Below are 19,944 nucleotides of genomic sequence, written 5' to 3' on the forward strand. Positions count from 1 at the left end.
TGGCACTCAGATGGCACTCAGCTGGCACTCTCAGCTGGCACTCAGAGGGCACTCAGCTGGCACTCAGCTGACACTCAGAGGGCACTCTCAGATGGCACTCTCAGCTGGCACTCAGCTGGCACTCAGATGGCACTCAGCTGGCACTCAGATGGCACTCAGAGGGCACTCAGATGGCACTCTCAGCTGGCACTCAGCTGGCACTCTCAGCTGGCACTCAGATGGCACACTCAGCTGGCACTCAGATGGCACTCAGATGGCACTCAGATGGCACTCAGATGGCACTCTCCTCGGCCCTGGGGCTCCTCCCCAGCTCCATCCCCAGCAGACCCACCGCAGTGCCTCCCCCTAAGCTCCCCGGCTCTGGAGCAAACCCAGCCTGTCCTGGGCTCTGCAGGAAATACAGTGAATTATCCTCCCCTCACCCCTCTCACCATGAGCCCTGACTCCATCCCTCCTTTCCTTCATCCCTCCTTGGCCCAGCCAGGTGAATTCTCTGTAAGGAGCAGGTGCTGCAGCCACACCTGCTCTGCCCTGGGTGAGAAATATACTGAGTATATGAACACATCGTGCTGAGATAGAGCCCCACGATCCTCCCTCTGCACCGGGGATTGTCCGGGCTCAGCAGTGCAGGGTCAGGCCTGGCCACGCTGCCTCTGTGAGCTGAAGGGCTTTGGCTGCACCAGCTCCCTGCAGGAGGGACAATGGGGCTGTTTCAGGAAGAGCAGAGCTGTGGGCACCTGTCCTGACGGGCAACGGGCTGTGGCTGAGGTTAACTCTTCCTATGGCCAGATTTAGGCATATTCAGAACACAGGGAATGGCACCAGGAGCCTCTTGTTGGAAGGGAACTGTCCTGTGCAAGGCTCATGGCATCACTGTTTGGTTTGAGGCATGAATGAATTTGTTATCAYTTCCCAGTTTAGTCCCTGGGAATGTTTTGGGGCAGAAAAGGCAGGATCAGGCCATTTCCAGCTGCCAGGTGTCCTCTCCATTTCTCTGTGCCCCTGTGGGCAGACATGCAGAGCTGTGCAGTGCTCACACTGCTGCCTTGAGAGCCCTGTGGATCTGGGGGTAAGGGGGTAATGGTTGAGTTATTCCTTCACTGAAATTGCTCAGTGATGGCTTTTCCTTCCTCCTTGCTGCAAAGGATGGGGGAAAAAAGTCCCTTGCTGCTGGTAAATGTATGGCCCTGCTTTGAGAGTTATGCAAGGTCAGAATTGAACATTCATGTATTCTCRTTGTGTAAGCTCTTTAAGCAGAAAAGGTCACACTGGACACATTTTTTTGAACAAATAAGAAACATTTGCCAGCAGCATGAATGCCAGTTCCCAAATGCTAAAGTTGGGTCAATTCCTGAGAAAATTAGGTCAGGAAAAAAGCATAATTGGGATTTGCAACAACAGGGCTCCAGARCACAGAACCGGGGAAGGAGCAGAGAGTGCAGGTCTGTGCTGAGCAGTGCCTGTTCCAGCCACCCTCCTGCCCAAAACTACTCCCTKCACAGACTCCAGGTGCTTTTCTCTTCCCCTGTCTGTTCCCGTGCTGGTTCGTGCTGTTCCTGCCTCCTTCTGCCCCTGCCAGGGCTGGGCAAGCCCCAGGCTGGTGCTGGAGAGCTCAGGGCACTGGGGAGGATCCTGCCCCTTCCAGCCGAGCTGAGTGGGGGCACCGCTGGCTACCAGAGACCCCAAAGACCCCAGGGCACACCCGGGCAAAGGCCACATGCCCAGAGCTTGGCTGGCACCTGCGAGCTGAGGGACAGACAGGGCCAGGCCATCCCTGCTGGACCCCAGGGCCTCGGGGGGATTTGCATCTCATTGATTGTTGTGTAAATGGGATTAAGTTGCAAAAAGCCAATCCTTCACATGGTGATGACAAGCTGATGGAAGGAGATGTGAACAGAACCAGAGTGGCTCTGAGTCCCCAGCGCAGGGCAGGGAGGCTCCGTGCACTGAGCCCAGCCTGGTGGCATAGCCCCTCCTGTGTCCCCTGTGTCCCCTGCCATCCTCAGAGCCCCTGCTAGCAGCAGCAATCCTCCCCTGAGCCTGAGCAAAGCCCAGGGATGCTTTCCCATCTGATTGTCTGCCACCCCTGTTGTAACTGTATTTGGAAGCTGACTTGTCTGGTTTGCTCATGAATGAGATTTTTTAGGATTTGTCAGCTGGRTGACTGACTCCTGGAGTCACTGTGGAGCCAGGAACATCTCTCAGGAGCTTCCTCCTCCTCCCAGAGCCAGGTCAGCTCCMRRRSCTCTCAGCTGCTCTGTGGGGGCAAGATTAATAAAAGCACTAAAGTTGAGAGAATACAAACTTGTAAAGGTGCCATCGAGCTGAATGAGAGATTGCAAAGAGCCACGAATCCCCTGGGATGGGTTCTCAGACAATGACAGACATGCAGCTGCATGCAGAAATTAAAAAGCCCTTCTGTAAAAATCTGCTTCTGTTTGAGGAAATAAAGGAACAGCAGCATCATTGCTGAAATATTTCATTGCAAATGGCAAAGCAGTTGGCAAAGGTCGTTAATGGAGCTAAATATAAAAAATGGGCCAAATCCTTTTTGGTTAAAATATATTTGATATATTCATCCCATTTGTGCTAAACTGGTTCCATCAAGCAATCCATTGTAAGCCTAGATTAAAATATTGGGACAYGATAGCTCAAAATAAAAGCTTTCAACTTTGCAACCTCCATGTTTAGAAGCAGCTTCCTAATCACCAGAATAAAAACAGAAAGGCTCCAGCTATGAGCAGACCATTTGGTATGAAATAGCATGTTTCATTTGATCCAAAAGGATGGTTTTGAAATTGCCAGTGGCATGAAAAATMGATGATTTGCAAAAGCCTCTTAACTGCCTTATGTTTCATGGAAGTCATTCTCTTTGAACAAGTCATTCTGCATTGAACAAGCTCTTTCCAAGGAGCTGGGAAAAAGAACTCAGTAATTCTGTGGCCACCAGCACAGTGTTGTGGATTGCACTGGAATGGGGATGTCACCACGAGGACAAGTGCTAGGAAAGGGAGCAGGGGGCAGACTAAGTGTTGCAAGGGAAAAAATCCCTTCTTTGYGATAATAAATGAAACATTCATGGCTGTTATGGCATTTCAGGAAACAGTGGAAGGAATCCAGGCWCTCTAGCAATGGCCAGTGTCAATGTTTATTTCTGTGGTGAGTGGAGACCTCAGCTTTCCCTGTTTCTTCGCTGGTGGCTGTGATCCTGGTTTGTTCAGGACAGGGACAGCAGCTGCCTGGCTGTGCCTGCGTCCCCTGAGCCTGTGAGGTGACTGACATGGAGCTGGCTCCACCAAACCTCTGCTTCTTGTAATCACAGTGGTTCCCGGAAAGGCCTGTCCAGCCAAGCCCAGGTGTCACCCCCTCAGTGTCACCCCCTCAGTGTCACATCCTCARTGTCACMCCCTSKCTCTGCCTTTCTCATGACCCCCCAGCAGCCTCCCCCTGCCCACGAGGCACCTGCACAGCTCCTGGTGAGATTGGGGGCATGGGCAGCGTGTGCCACCTTGGCCAAAGCAACACCCCCCTGGCTCTGCCTTCACACTGAGGCTTCACTTCACTTCACTTCTGCTCCTGAAGCAATGTTTTCCACAGCCTGCACATCCCCTTTGCTCTGACTCTCCCTCCAGTACAGCTGGGGTTTCAGCAGAGACCACGAGAATACTTTATTCCATATCATGGCACAGTGTCAGGTTTAATAAAGAACTTGGTGGCTGTACCCTGCTACTTAAAACTGTTTTAGAAAATTATTAGAAAGCAGGCTGAGGAATTAGAGCTGATCAATGTGTGTTACAGAGCTGGGAGTCAGCCTGCTGGCGAAAAAGGCTCCAGGGCTGGGGGTGTGCAGGGCAGGCTGGGGAGATGCTGAAAGGGGATCAGAGCCCAGCCTGGAATGCCAGGGCCCAATTCTGGTGCTAAATGTTCCAGAGCATGAGAGAGAGAGAACTGAGAGAGAGAACTGAAATGGAGACACAAACCTGGCACAGCAACAACTGCAACAGGAAAGGAATCCATCCACAGGGAGATGGGAAAGAACCTGAAAATCATCTCCAGAACAGAACGGCTCTGCCACAGCTCCCACAAGGAGGGGGGACCAAGAGCCACCGTTCCCATGAGTGCAGAGCTGTGCTACAGTGCTGTCCTTGGCAGCCTGGCTGGTCCAGCACCATCAGCTCTGGGTCAGTTGGTCCTGTGGCCAAGGCAGGCTCTGCCAGGGGACACAGGGTTCACAGGGAGGATCTGTGTGTCCCTGTTCCCAGCAAAGAGCCATTTCCCCTGTTGTTCCTTTTCCTCCCTGTCTGCAGACCCAGAGCCAGGGGGAGCTGCTGACCCTGTGCAGGGAAACCCAGGGCTGCTCCAGGGCACTTTCTGCTCTTGAGGCAGACAGAAATCACACCTCGTACCCAACAGGCTGAGCTGTGAGCCCCACTGGAACAGAGGACATGAAAACACCCAAAGATAAATTGTTCTCACYCACAGCATCTCCCCTGCCTGTCCTGCAGGTTGGGCAGGAGCCAACCTCAGCCTCCTGRGCACCAGGATCTGACCTTGTAGGTGTTCATTAGGAGTTAGAAAACACCCTCAGTTTGCTTCYCCCCACCATATCCACCAGCCTGCTGAGGGGGCAGGATCCCACTGGCCCTGGCTGGAAAACCGAGTGTACCTGGAAAGGCACAAATCTGAAACCGTGGTGCAACCCCGCACCCGGTGAGCTGCAGGGAGCAGAGCAGGCTCCCAGGCTCCCAGGCTGCTGCTGAAAACCTGAGTGCCACCAGCCTGSTGCCTTTCCATCAGAGCAGCTTTGTCACCAGAGGGATGTGACCGATGGCAGCCAGGCTGGCTTCAGCAGCTTCCTCAGTGCCGAGTCCTGGGAGGGGCTGGCACATCACCGGGACTCTCCTGCCAGGGCCAYGCTCTGCCTTTTGCCCGTGATGAACACCCAGGGCTCAGCCCAGCCTCCCTCCAGCCTGCCCTGCTGGCAGACATTCTCCATCTCCACTGGCCACCTGCCCTGCCTTGTACCAATTTTATCCCAGCAGCAGTTTCCCCACCAATATAATTATTTTTCTGGCAAAAGTAATAACCCCCAGTGGTATGTACTTCCAATCTTGTTTTTAGGTTGCTCCAGAATTAGATAGACATGAAAAAAAAAACAGGTTAAGAGTAGTTTTAAAGGCAGAAGCATTTCCCATGGAGTGCTGTAACTCTGCAAACAGGGCTGGCAGAGGGCAGCACTCTGCAGGCTGGCCTGGAGGGCATGGATGGGGAAAGCAGAGTGAGGAGCAAAGCCAGTGCTCATCTCAGTGTTTGGGCCATCTGAAAGTGGCAACAACCTCCTGGCTTCTGCTTCTCTGCCTTGTCTTTTAAAAATGATTTTTCTTCTATAAGCCTCCATGCCCTTGGGATAAGCAAAACMAATTTCCCTTTCCTTCTCCTTTGAACTCCCTGCAACATTTTGCACCAGGGAGTTAACAGAGACGTTGGCAGAGGTGTTCTGGCGCAATCTCTGTGCAATGGGGCTGATAAGTGAAAAAACAGATATTCTGTGCAGTTGAACAGAATATTCTGTGCAGTTGAACGCCCTGGCCTGGGCTGCCAGGGCAGCTGGCAATTCCCAGTCTCTTCATTTTGTTTCCTGCCTTAGTTTCCAGYAGGGATGGAGTCCTGCTGGTGCCATGTGCAGGGCAGCATCGGCCAAGGGCTGAGCAGCCCCCACAATCTCTGCTGGGGCCACCGGCAGGGCAGGGACATTCACAGGGACACCAGGACAGCCAGGCAGCCCTGGACAGGGGATCCTTCCCAATAACAATGCACCCAGTGAGTCCTGGAGGCCCATCACAGCCAGAATAGAATCCTGCCTTAGTGCCATGAGCAGGGTCAGGCAGCCAATTCCAGAGGGGTGGGCACAGGGTCAGTGCCCGAGCAGGCACACGCAGGAGAAAGGGCAAGGTCCAGGTCATCATCACAGAGTGGTCCTTGAACCCTGAGCTGCAATCCTGGGCATATAAAGTCGCATTTTTGGGGGTCAGGGGGTTCTCCTGGAGTCTAAGGGAGGTGGGCTGCTCTCCTGATCCCTTCCAGTCCCAAATGGTGACCAGGGATCACCAATGGATTCAGTAGCCCAAGCCTTTCTGGCTCACATCAACAACTCACTGGTGCTGAAAGCTGATCTGTGAAATGCTTTATTAAAAGTACAGTTTGGCCTGACAGTGAACAAACTGAGAAGAAATTATTAAAAATAAAAAAAAAAAAGGAAAAGAGAGTCCAAAAATGCTGAATGGATTTGTTCTTTTCAGATGCAGATCTTTGACACATTCCCCAGGAGAGAAATGTTAGCCCAGAATAACTGCTGGAGCAGGACGACCAGTCCTTGCATGGTGTCTGCTGCCAGCTCTTACCAGCAAGCCAAGGCTGAATTAGGACAAGCCTAAAGACTGTTAATTACATGAAAAACTGTTAAAATTTTCCCACAAAAGGAAAAATACAGGAAGATACTTAAGATAAGGATGACCACAGGAAGGATTTCAGTACAGCCAGAATGTGGCTTGAAAGGGATGAGTCATCCATTGGTGCAACGATGGTGTAAACACACAGACATGCACACACACCCGTCTGAAAATCTGCAATTTAAACATCACCCTGAACTCTCAGCAGATGCAACCAAAGTTATTTCAACAACACAAGCATTGGTGCCACTTAAAGAGATGCTGGGAAACTCTTAAATTTACATAGAAATTACGGTATAAATAAATCTATATCCTGCACTACAACAGAGCAGCTATGCTGAGTTTCAAACACACACACACACAATATGAAATCATAATATAAAGTAGKTATAGCTTACCATCACACTTTGGGATTTTCCTGTAAGCCAGGTAACATATAAGACAAAGTACTTATTAGCTAGTAAAAAAAAAGAAAACTGGAAAAGTAAAATGGGAAAACAAGTCCTGCATGTGTTCCTGTTTCTAGAGAGCAAGCTGCATGTGACCAGCAGCCTGAAATGCTCTTTGTGCAGGATGCACATGAAGAAATAGGGCAGACAGCGAGCGCTCGCCGACGTCAGGATCAGCATCCCCGCCAGGACAGCAAAGCCCATGGCCCACGTGGGCTGCAGTAAACAACCCCACAAGGAAAGTCAGGGACTTTCCCCTCTCAGGATGCAGTTTGATGGGAAAAACCTCGATTGGAGTGCGCTGAAGAGCTCTGTGGCTCTGATTTCTGATGGAATTCTGCCTGGCTGCGGGACACCGCGGGCAGAGCCCTGGMATTGTGGGTCTGGGGCTGGGCTCTGGGCCAGTCTGGGTCCAACAGATGGGGAACCTTGGCACTCCTGGCAGGTCTCAGGGATCCTGGAAGGTCTCAGGGGTCCTGGCAGGTCTCCTGGCTCCCATCACCTGACTGCTGCAGCTCTGCACATCCCAGACYAACATCGGCATCTCTGCATGCAGATGACTGAATGTCTTAATTTACGGGGAAAAAAACCACCAAAAACCGAACACAAGTGTCAGCAAGTAAAACACTTTTCATGCAATGAGAAATTTTGTTCTTGGCCTCCCCTAGGTACTTTCAAATTGCACGGGGCTCCTTCATCAAAGAAAACCTCACTCCATTGCTATTTCCTGTGAAATAGGGTTTGACCAAGGTCCTCACCAGATGATTGCTGCTTTCAGACAGCAACTCAGCAGCTGGGAAAAAAAAAAAACAAAACTGCCTCAAGCAGTCCAGATGTGATACTGGAGGGATGGAGCTGATTCATTGAGAGCTCAGACCTAACATCCTGAGGAAGATGCTGAGTCTCCAGCTATAAATCAGTGTGCTGAAGGACGTGCTGACAGGACTGCTCCCCACGGTTGGTCTTCCCAGCACTGACCGGCCAGGAAATCAGGAAGGGGTTTGATTCACCAGCTTGTGGATGCTCTTACATAGGTTTGCTCTGCACAGTATGATTAGGAAAGGTCATTAGGGAAAAAGGGTAGATCAGCCTCTTCTGGTAGCACTGAAATCCGTGTACAGCCCRGGAGGATGCACAATCAGGGAACAGTGTAAAGGGAAGCAGAGGAGCAGCAATCCAGAGCAGATGGATGAGAGCTGCTCTCTGCAGAGCTTTGCTGGCCCAATGCCTGTGTCCAGCAGCTGTCTCAGGGCTGTGCTCTGCAGGGGAGGTTTAACAGGACACACAGACCCTGGGACGGGGTGCTCTGGCTAATCCTGCTCAGATGGGCTTGGAAAGGCGAGCTGTCCCTGCCACTCGGCTAGTGGGACTGACCAGYTCTGGCCACAGCTGGCCAGACGTTTTTTGCCAGATAATTAATTTATCAACAATTTACAGCATTAATAAAGGCTTAGGTCAGTCTGACCAGACCTGAAGGTAATGCTGCTCAAACCTCCACAGAATCACAGCACAGTTCCACAGCCAGAGCCTGGGGAGGGCCATCCCATGGAAATCCCTTGAGGATCCTTTTCGGTGGAGGCTGTGCTGGGTTTTCCTGTCGGAGTTCACCAAGCAGCACTGGCACCAACCACAGCATCTTCCCTTCATGAAAGGAACCTAAGGAGTTACACCTCTGCAGTGAATCAACACTTTCAAACAAACCCAAGCTGGGATGGTTTGKAAACTCCTTCAGCAGCCCTGAGCACCACCCAGACGTGTATTTTTAACTGCCACATCCTTTGCTTGGCTTTATCATATTTATAAGCTTGGAAGGGTCACACCTTCAGTGGCACCAGGAAAAGGTGTTTATTTGTATAAAGCAAGCTGCAAAAGGGACAAAGAGCAATGGCTGCCCTGTGGTTCTGGAGATCAGAGTGCAGGAGCAGTTCTCTGGCCAAAATAAAGGAGATTCACAGCCTGCAGACAGAGCACTCGGAAGTGTACACAGGATAATTCAAGCTGCAATATTGTCAAGCAGATGCAGTCTGTCAGAAAGTGAAAAATACCTCACATTTTTACCATTATTGAGTAAACTGTCAATTTAGACATGAGTTTGTTGCGGCTTTTACAACAACAAATTTAGTTTTAAAATATTTACRTTTAGAGAAACTATATTTACCTTTCTGTGCATAAGGCTTTCTTGGTTTATGCAAAAGTCCAAGTGAGAAAAACCAGATGGTGATGAGGTTTCTTTCCCCATCTGTACCTGTGGGAACAGAAGTGATAAGATCTGCACTGTTTTATAGATGTCTTCTAAGCACATTATGGCAATTCTGAGTTTGSTTTTAGGCAAATGAGAACTCTTTGCAGTTTGTTGATATCTGAAAGGACAAATAATTGAAAAAAAAAAATTAACTTAAGCTTAGTGGCACATAAATCCTGAAAGAATCAAGTATTTTTCCTAAATAAAAGGTTTTTCATTTCAATTTATGCATCAAACACAACTCTTAAATTTGCAATGGAAGAAATTTGAATAAAATGTCAATGCCAGTTATTGAAAAGAACATGTCAGATGCAGTCTGTGTGATAAGGCTGTTCCTGAGCTACTAGCAAAACTAAAAATTAGAAATGRGAGTTTCAAAGTTCCCAAATACACAAATAAAACTTGATGATGCCATATACAGGCAAGACTACAAAAACAGACAGTCAGGCCAGCAAGGCACTGCTCACAGAAGGGCAGTAACACTGAGTAATAAATTATGGTTTGTTCACTGGGGTGGTCTATCTGCTACCTCTCTTCTTTTGTAATCCTTAGTTTGCATATACAGGAGGAGGAAAACTCTGGGAACTCCCCTATCATTTCACCAGAAAAAAAAATATAACCATCCTTTCAACTGATATTCCTGGGAAATAGAAGTTTATGTTTCTTAAGCCAAAAATGACAAAATTATCACTGTTGGCAGAAGCATCTGAGTTTCATCACTGTGTGAATGTCCTTACTGGAGAAAGAACAGAATGCTCTTACTATTTCAGTACACAGTGAAAAGTGCAAGTTAGACACATTACCCCATGATTAGTGGAGGACAACAGTTTTTATACAAACACTATTTGGAACTGAATTCAACACTACTAACCATTTCTAAATTGTACCACTTAAAGTTTTCAGAGATCCTGCTTTCTTTTGCTTCTGATTACTGGGGGCTGGAGAATACATGGAGTGTGGGATGGTTTCTTATTAAGTATTCTCCAGAAGTTCATGCACTTGTAAGCTTCTGCTAGGAAATTCAGTGTTAGCTGTTGCTTTGCCTTTTGTTTCTATTTCTGGTAGGAGAGCTGGAGATTTTGGAGATCAAAAGGGAGTGGGTGAAATGAACAATGTGGAATCAGTCTAGAATGTCATATTCTTATTAACACAAATAAAMATTTACATGGAAGAGATCAGTATTTCTCACTCAAACTGCAAAAGGATTTCAGCTTCCACTGACCATGGAAAAGAAGGATATCTGGAAATTCATTAAGAGAAAAAGCAACAAACATCTTTGGACAGAGGAAGAGTAGGAAATGTAGCTCTAACAGTTTCATTGAAATCAAAATYGTATTATGTCATTGTCTTGGTTTCAACTGGGACAGAGTTAATTTTCATCTTAGAATGACATAATCATTAAGGTTGGAAAAGACTCCAGAGACGATTGAGTTCAACCATTAGCCCAGCATCCTTGTGGCCACCATTAACTCATATTCCCAGGTGCCACATCCACACAGCTTTTGACCTTTTCCAGGCATGGTGACTCCAACCCTGCCCTGGGCAGGCTGTTCCAACCCTTCCAGAGAATAATTTTTTTCCTAATATTCAATCTAAACCTCCCCGGCATAACTCAAAGCTGTTTCCTCTCATTCTGTTACTTGTTACCTGGCAAASAGACCAACCCCCACATGGCTCCAATCCCCCTTCTGGGAGCTGTAGAGTGATGAGGTTCCCCCTGAGCCTCCTTTTCTCCAGGCTAAATATCCCCATTTCCCTCAGCAGCTCATCAGGCTTGAATTTCATGGAGTTCAGCTTGGAACAGAGGCTGCTGAACATGGCATCATTCCTCTTAAACATCCTTAAAAAAACTTTTCACAAGAAGAAAGTTTTCCTCAGAGCTGAAAATGAACAACAGACTCAACAGAATATTTCAACCACAAACCCCTCATTGGTAACTGCAAACAAAGTTCCAGCTGTTGAGATGCCGTTGTCAAGAAATGGTGTCTATTTCTTTGTAATACTATTCCTCAATTTCTGCTTTACAGTCCCCAGCTGTGCCTTATMAGAAAAAAAGAGCAGCTCAGTGTGTGCAGGTGCAGAACAAGGTCTCACAGGGAAAAACATCTCTCAAAAGAGAGTATTTACTTTCAATATTCAGGTCTAAAAATAAAATTGTCCACATCTTTAAATAATCAAAAATGAATTAAAATAAATTTGGTCACATAAAATTCTTTGTTAACRTACACTTGAATAACCCAGCTGAACTTCAGCTCCAAAATTCTGTTTCCCAAATGCTGGGTCAAGCAATTAACGACTGCAAACCACACAGAAGATTATCTGTGCTATTGCCAGATCCAGCCCAGGGGAACAGAAGGGAAGCAGATCACCTTCCTCGGAAGGAATTTCTGTAATGGTTTAAGCTTATCATTAGCAAGATTCCAAAACTATGCTGCTCCAAAAACATAGGCTAGAAGACATTGGGTGGTTTGCACGTGTGAGACAAAGAGTGTGTAAATGTATAAAGATTGCTACAAGTGAAGGCATCTTGATTCTCRTATTTTCACCATTTCCCCTGCTGATCAAAACTGAAGTCCCAGCATACTTCATGCGAACGCCCGACTTCCCTGAACAGGAGTCAGCCTTTCTTTTATTTGTCAAAGAATGTGTTTCCTGATGTAATGAGGCAGGTCACTTATCTATCAAAATGACAACACAGACATTTGAGAGAACATACAACAAATTCTCATTATTTACTACAAATAKATAAACTGAAATGAAATCAAATTGAATAACTTGACTACATGAAAATTATGAAACAGTTTGTATTTTATACACAGCATATGTACACTGGTTTTGGAAACGTGGGTTTTATCCATGCAAATTTAATACAAAACACTATTTACAAAAAAAAAACAAACAGTAAGAACATTTTTCGAAAGAAACAGGTATGTTGGAAGCTCCAGCAATAATGGAAATCCTGAAAATAGGCTTAATACAGTATAGTACAAGTAGACAATCTTTGAAAGTGTGAAAGATGCACTTTACAAGAACATGAAATGCAAAATCAATTGAAATGCACTATCAAAAATTTTGCAAGTATATACACAATTTGAGCATCTATTTTTAATGATCACTCTCCAGCTGTGCCCTCAGAACTACTTTTGCCACATCCTGCACACATTTACATATTGACCTTTTGGTTACATTGCATCTTCTGAGTTTTATAACCACAGGTTGCAAAAGAAAATAACTGAATACCAACTGAATGATAATGGTAAAGCAATCACATTTCCATTGTTCTAGACATCACTAACAGTAGAAAGTATTCACATTATTCCCAATGTATTCCACTAATGCACCCTTTTTCACTACGCCCGTGTGTGTCCCTCSTGGGAATCTCTTGCCATGCTGCCAATGCCAGAGCCTCGAGCAGCTCCCAGAACGCTGCATGTAACACATCCCTTGAGCAAACACAACTGCAGCAACATCTGCATGTTAAGGGCACAGTCTAGGACAAGCTGCAGAATACAAATTAATACTGAACAGTCACTGCGAGTTCCCATCCCAGCTACAGCATGACCAAACCCAACACAAATATAATAATTTTGGGAATATTTCACCAGTTCGCTCATTTTAAAATGAAACAAAGCAAAGAAGTATCCTTGTGGCATTTCCAAATATTCTCTATTTTACAATCAGCCTTCATAAAACTATGAAGGAAAAAGTTATGTTTGCTTTATTTCACACCACTTTGAATGAAGTGATGAAACCCTCCTTAGTGACAAGAATTCACCTTAAATGACTGACTTCATGTTGTAGCTGAGTTTATTCTGGAGAGAAAATCTGGTCTCACTGAAGTCTTACAATCATAGACTCATTTAGGTTGGAAAAGACTTTAAACTGATCAAGTTCAATGGCAAATTTAATGCTGCCAAAAWAAAAATTTTTCCAAATAATTAAATTTGCTGTCAGTCTGAGCTATTCTTCTTTAAAATTTGCTAAGATACAAGAGTAACCACAGAAAAACTTTTTGGCTTTTGCTTAAGTTTAGGATTCTAAAATGTGAATGGAAAAAACACACTAAAAGTTCTTTTTCGAAAATGTAATTGGCTAYGTATAATTTGAACTAAAACTGATAACATGTAATTTTATGATAACTGGTGCTCCATCCCTACAAACTGATCAGGTAGYTTGCAGCAATTTTGCTGTCCTTTGTCTCTCATGCTAAAAAAAAAATATCAAAACCAATGAGGGAACAAACACTTCATATAACCACAATTYTAAGATAATATGTTGCCAAAATGATACTATGTAAAATATTTAAAGACAAACAAAGCAAAGGGCATTTTATTTTGTAACACAGGAGCCAGAACTGCTCCTGTGCAGTGGTAAGTTTAAACTAAAATTCAATTAAACACATATACTCTCGATTTAAACAGTGAAGATCAKCAGAATTTTTCTTCACAGGAAAATACTAATTTATCTTCATCTTTATTTTACAAAACAAACTTGTACCATAACATTCCTCATTAAAAACACACAGTTCACCTTCCCCTCTGTTTGTACATGAGTTACACAYGACCCAGAGTGCTGCATCTGAACAAACCCAGTAATACTATTTTCAATCCCTCATGGAAGTGCACAAGGGCCACATTAACCTGTTCAGAGCCATGGTAAAATTTTCAATCAGAAAAGTTCTGTACATCCGACAGCAAAAGCTTCTTCAGCATCACTACATCATCCATTGCTGGTGAAAGTTAATGTTGGTAAAGTTTTATTATTGATTACTCTCAAAGTTATCAATTGGTGTTTTTATTCAGGTTGCAGCATCTCTCTAAGAGCCAGGAGGTGTTTCTGTAGCAGCTGCCGGGACAGGCAGGGCTCGCTGGCACAAAGTCAGGGATCCCCAGTGGCCCATGCCAGGTGAGCCCTGCCCAGGGCTGGGCACTGCTCTGTGCWCTGTCAGCCACGCTTCCTGCAGCACTGGGACACAGCTGTCCAAACCAAACAGCTCTGGGCATCAAAGATGGCAGACTCCTTGTTATTCTAACCTCTACTGAAAGCTCCACGTACTAAAGGATGCACATCCCTCAGCACGCTACAAAACACATCCTTCCTTCTCTAAGACTAAAGGCTTTTCCTGATCAAGTGATTCAATGTGAAATCAATTCAGAACACTCTCTCCTTGGACAACTCTACTTTGCCTTTCCCACTCCTGCTCTTAATGACATTTTTTTAATTCCAAGCATGTGTGTGTTGGGGCGGTGTTTTATCTGCTTTTGCTTTTCAAGTAGATCCTCTAAAAGGAATACAGACATCAGCCTGACTTGGTGAGGGAAAAGTGACATTTGATTTGCCAATACCAAATCACATCTCCTAGCTGCASAAGTGCTAAAAGCTCCCACAGGTTRCTTTCAAYTGAAATCAGTTAATCAGCCTTTCAAACAAGGATTTAAGGAATCAGCAGAAGGAAGAAGTGCCAGACCTTCGTCTTTCTCTTCAGTACCAAAATGACACATGGAAGTTCTGTTTTARTGAAAACAGATGTCTTCACTTTTGTTTGGATCTGGCTACAGATTTACTTCAAAATCTGAGGAAACTGCCACATAATTATATGATATTTGAAATAAAGTTTTTAGTGCAGTAAAAAACTAATGGTTGTACTCATCTACAGTTTTATTGAGGTAACAACACCATCCCATCACATGAAAGCTGTGCTTCAATGTAATGTTTCCTACCATCTAAATACTGYGTTTGGCATATCAGAAAATGTTTATTAAATGAATCCATACAAYGTTTTACAGCTTTATTTGACTTACCAGAGACCATTATTTTTAGTCAAGGATTTGACACTAAAGTTTTGCTAGTGTCAAACAACTTTAAGTCATGTTTGCTATGSTCTCCAGCTCAGGTGTTCCACAAATCAGAAAGGTCAGAATCTATTGAAGTCATGGATAAAACTTGCTTTGACTTCAGTAAGGCTAGGATTTAAAAAAAAAAAAAAAAAACAAAAAAACCTTATGATTCATGTCATAGTTATTTATTGTTTCAAATAAATTCCTCCCTATTTGATGCTCATCGTTCTTGGTTAGATTTTGGAAGGCCTCCAGCTACAGGGGTCTAGATGGTTTCAACACCCCCAGCAGTGTCCCAGTGAGGATACTGGATTAGCAGTGTTGGAGGACATGTGAAGCATTTCTGAGATGCTCTGTGGGAAGACACCACACTTCACAATTATATTAGTCACTGCTTTAACACCTCACCATATCTGGGACATTATTGCTCAAGTGAAAGATCAATCTTGTGTGACACACTGCATCCAGTGACATAAAACACAGAATAAACACACAAGGCCAGAAGCCCTGCCACAATGCTGATTCACTCTGTAATTTACAGTTTATGCCACATTATTGCAGTTAACTCTTAAGTTTATTAGGAAAACAATGCAGCTTCTTAAAGCTTTTAATGTTGACTTTTCTTAATATCTTAAGTAAAAACTGAACAACTGCAACAGGAACTGAGCAGGCCTCTGTTTTTAACTATCCTGCCAAGTACTAAGTAATGGCATCACATCCTAAACAAAACAGGAAAAGGGTATCTCAAACATTGCAAATGTTTGGAGCAGGGATTCTGGAAACACAATAGCTCACCCATGCCACTGGAGCAATCTCTTAAAAAAATTTAATGGGAAGGAGGAAAGTGACACAGAGTAATCAACATAATGAATGCACTAAATCTAAGAACAGACAAGGAAAGGGAGAAAGAAGAAGAGTAGGCAAAATCTTGGTAGCGTCGTTTTTGCAACTGCTCTTAAAAAAAATCACAATGGATACAAGCCAATATTAGCAAGGCTTCAGATTATTGTAATTTGTAAAGCAGTTAGAGATGAGAAAAAGATTCATCCAAGCAAAGTGTATCTTTTCTCAGACTGCTCCTAAGGGTACTTGAAGGCTTTAAACTTTGCMATGTGAAAAGAGAAGCTCTGGAAGAATCATGATTATCCTTCCCCATAAGCAAGGAGGCAGCCACAATAATTTCCAAGGAATGGCAAAGCAAAACTGTTTTGTGCAAGTTTGTGGGGAACAACTTCAGAGTACTAAAAAAAATAGATGTTATTTTAGTAATAATTTTAGTTCATTTCACTTTAAAATGAATACATAAGTTTTGTATCCAATTTTCAACTTACTAAGGAGAGCTTAAAAAAACCCTAACTAGCAAGCAGCTGCCATACTATATCAAGGGAATTCTTGCTGTTTACACTGTGATGTAACATTTTAGCAGTCCAAGGAAAAATGTTACTTTAACATCAGGAAACATTTTTAAATACACAATGAAATAGCAGTGGAGATTGGTTTTCAGACAACTGACAGTGACAACTTATAGTTAGCACTTCYATGGCTAACTCCAAACCAGAACTTTGGTAGTGGCAACAACAGTGAAATGAAAGACAGGGACTTATCCTTTCAGAATGGCTGGGTTCTTCAAATKTAACAGGAAATCATTTTGCTCAGTTAATTTTAACTTTTTCATTAGCTTTTGCATGACTTTTCAGATAGTGCCTTTAATGAAAACARAAACTGAAGTTGTTAAAACAACCATTAAAAAGAGATTTAAAAAACAATTAGAGATACATTTGAAATACCATATTTCAAAGGTCAAAGCAATCCAGTTTCCTTAAACACATATTTATCTAACCWAGGATTTATATCTAGGACTTGCAAATTAATTTATACACCAGCCTCTCCCTAAGATATACTTTAAGAAAACACTACATAAACTATAGTGGGTTTTAACTATTACACATACACCAGCTTGTTTCAGTGGATTTAAAAATATGTGGTTTTYTAAAACTTATCAGAAAAAGGTAATTTTTTTCCTGTCAGCTATTAAGGACTACAGTAGAAGGAATATACAATATTCCTCCCTCATTCTTTTATGAATTATATTACATGAGGTCTTGATGAATTGGAAAGAACAGAATCAAATCTTGTCACATGCTTGGCAAACATACCCCTCAACTGAAAATAACTTAACCTGAAATAGAAAATCTGTGGCAGTCAAAATATTTTTTTAATTGAGCTACCTATTCAGGAAGAACAAACTCACACAAACARATTACTACCAAAATTATGAAATTATTTGCAATTTGTTTAGAGAGAACTCAACTGTGTATGGTTTCAAAATGTTCTCAAAACACCAAGAATTTGTGCAGAAGCAAAGACATACATCAACTCAGAAGTTCCAAAAAACCACCACAGTGAAAATTTTTTGTTTTCACATTTATCAATCAATCTCATGTCTCAGCCCAGAGACATCTGTACAAACTGACCTGTGTGCTAATGCCTTACTCATGTAAACTACACAASAAATCCTGCCAACACTAAAAAGATAAACACTGATACTTCCCAACTAAATTATGAATATACCTGTTGTAAAAATGTAATGTGAGATCAGGAGCAATATCACACAAAAGCCTGATCACAGCGTAAACCTGAGATTTTGGCAGTTTTATCAAAATGTCCTAAATTACTCTGTATGAATCACTAGTCCTCATGTCTTATTCATCATRTGTATTTGTTTGTCCCAAACGAAAAAAAGTAGACAATGTTTTTTTTGTCCAACAATACATTAAACCAAAAGTAATTAGGTATTATCAAATTAAATATCATAAATAAAAAGTATTTACAGTATTTTCTAATTATTAAACAACAAATAACCAATTAGATTGTGCAACAAACTTAAAACACCCAACATCAAAAAAATGTGAAGGTATTACTTAAATCTTCACATACTGATTTTACAAAAAAACTATTAAAATATTAAAAAATTTCCATTTTATCTATTTTAAACAAAGAAATTTCAAAAATGATTAAGACTATTAAGAGTTATCAATTACACAGGCACTTCACATGTAAACAATCTACAGTACAACTGAAAAAAAATATTTGGCACCAACCTAGAAGAAAAACTCAAACTGTGTCCTTTTCCCATTATATACTGTTCTGTGTAATCACCATACACTCAGACTCAATACTGGCAATGTTAGAAGTGCGTAAGTTACAATCAGGAGTGCAAAAAACAAAGAATGCAAATATTAAGCTTTCAGAGAGTGAAAGGGGATTACAAATGATCAGCTGCTCACATTTTTACCATCATACCATCGCTACATTTTTGTCTCATCTTTAAATCAAATGATTGACTCAAAAAAATAAAGTGACAGGGGGTGTGCTTTGTACTTTCAAAAATAATTCAAACAACATTTTCAATGTAAAAACAGAAATCCAGCATTTAACTCTAACAMTGAGATGTTTAATGGCAGCTTTTAACTTAACTAGAACAAGAACCTGATGCTACCATGATCTCTTTGTACATCCAATTACAAAAGAAAAAAAAAGAATAATTATGTTCTTTTAACTGTGAATTGACTCCAAGGTTTTCATACACAGCTCCAAAGTAAGGCTCTCTACAGCATCTGGACAGATTTTAGTTTTTGATGGCTTGGGTGTTCCCATATAGGAGGCTGAACTGCCTCAGAGCAATCCATATCAACAGAGCAAATGGGAAGCTGTCTAGCTGCCAAGAAGTCATGTCACATGGAAGAAAGCTGAGATACTTTCAACGCAGGCAACTCAAGCAGAGCTTGAACTGTGAGGCCAACCTTCACCAGACCCCTTTCCTCCAGAATGTGATGAGGCAAACAAAGTCTCTCCTAAAAAAGAACACAGGACATTTAGTAATGAAATATTACTATTTTGTTCCCAGGTAACAAACATGCTTTTGTTCCCAGGTAACAAACACATTCTCTGAAGCCACACACACATCACTATGGCACTAAGACACTTGCAGAGAAAACAACTTAGGCCTTAATTGTCACGTGTGTTTCTCTACAGTAACAGAATGGGCAGAAACTTGTTATAYTTTAAGATCTGTTTAAAGTGTTGAACTATGACAAGGTGAGAAGATACATAGAAGACTGCCATATCCATAAAAGAGAATATTTTCTTTTCATAAGCCATTAGAAAAACAAGCTGATCTGATAGATGCTGGTGGCTCAATGGCCTTCTTCCGCCTTACCCTGTTTTGTAGACATATTACCAATTTTTCCCTTGGGACAACTTAGAAGAGTGCTGATAATCCAATAATGAACCATTCTCCAAGGAAGTCATTCAGTCTCAAAATTCAGCACAAGCTGGACTATTTCCCCAACTGCCAGCTGGTGTTACAAGCAATCCAAGTGATAAATCTCAGCATCTCTAGCTTCTGAATGGCCTGTGGCTCCACACTAGACAGAAGCTATAAGCAGAGCAGTAGGCCAGCTTCTAAATCTATGAACTAATATTTTTCCTGCACTAAAAAAGATCAAGGGACTTTTTTGTCTCATAATATGCAGGAAATGATTGCATTTTTTAGACTTTCCCCTCAGAAAAGGAGGTAAGAAGTTAAACCTGAGCAACAGAAGCACAAGTAACAACAACAACTACAGCCATGCTAAAAATGATAGCCAATCATTCAGGCTACATTCTTCTGTAATTGTAGGATATTTCCTAAGSAGACTCTGAATTCATGATGAAGTTGCAAAACTCAAGACTTTYAAATAATAAAACATCACCCTCTCAAGTCCATTCCTTTGTTTAGATGACAATTTATTTTACACTTTTACTATACAGAACTGACTACAAACCCATAAAGTAGCTTCCTCAAGTTCASTCCACAGGCCTCAAATGGAATTTCTCTTCTTATCTTCAATTCTCTGGTTGGTGTAATTGTCCCTATTGCTCCCTGAATAAAGCTCCCCAAACCCCCCAAATTATTATTTGCTGAC

General features: G+C 43.0%; 2 protein-coding genes across 4 annotated transcripts in view; both read right to left on the reverse strand.

Annotated features, from left to right (window-relative positions):
• The window catches only part of IL13RA2 (interleukin 13 receptor subunit alpha 2), a 21,962-nt gene extending 15,045 nt beyond the window's left edge, over positions 1–6,917 (reverse strand). Inside the window, exon 1 of the mRNA XM_057372627.1 lies at positions 6,848–6,917. Coding sequence (XP_057228610.1) covers positions 6,848–6,850 — 3 coding nt within the window. The 5' untranslated portion in view covers positions 6,851–6,917. The remainder of the gene's footprint in view (positions 1–6,847) is intronic.
• Positions 6,918–13,300: 6,383 nt separating this feature from the next.
• LRCH2 (leucine rich repeats and calponin homology domain containing 2) overlaps positions 13,301–19,944 on the reverse strand; it is a 39,388-nt gene continuing 32,744 nt past the window's right edge. For all 3 annotated transcript variants that reach the window (XM_057372630.1, XM_057372629.1, XM_057372628.1), the window contains one exon: positions 13,301–18,831. In XM_057372630.1, coding sequence (XP_057228613.1) covers positions 18,712–18,831 — 120 coding nt within the window. In that variant the 3' untranslated portion in view covers positions 13,301–18,711. The remainder of the gene's footprint in view (positions 18,832–19,944) is intronic.

The sequence above is a fragment of the Malurus melanocephalus genome, unplaced genomic scaffold (assembly GCF_030028575.1).
Source record: "Malurus melanocephalus ecotype Western Australia unplaced genomic scaffold, MMel_1.1 scaffold_174, whole genome shotgun sequence".
Classification (NCBI taxonomy): domain Eukaryota; kingdom Metazoa; phylum Chordata; class Aves; order Passeriformes; family Maluridae; genus Malurus; species Malurus melanocephalus.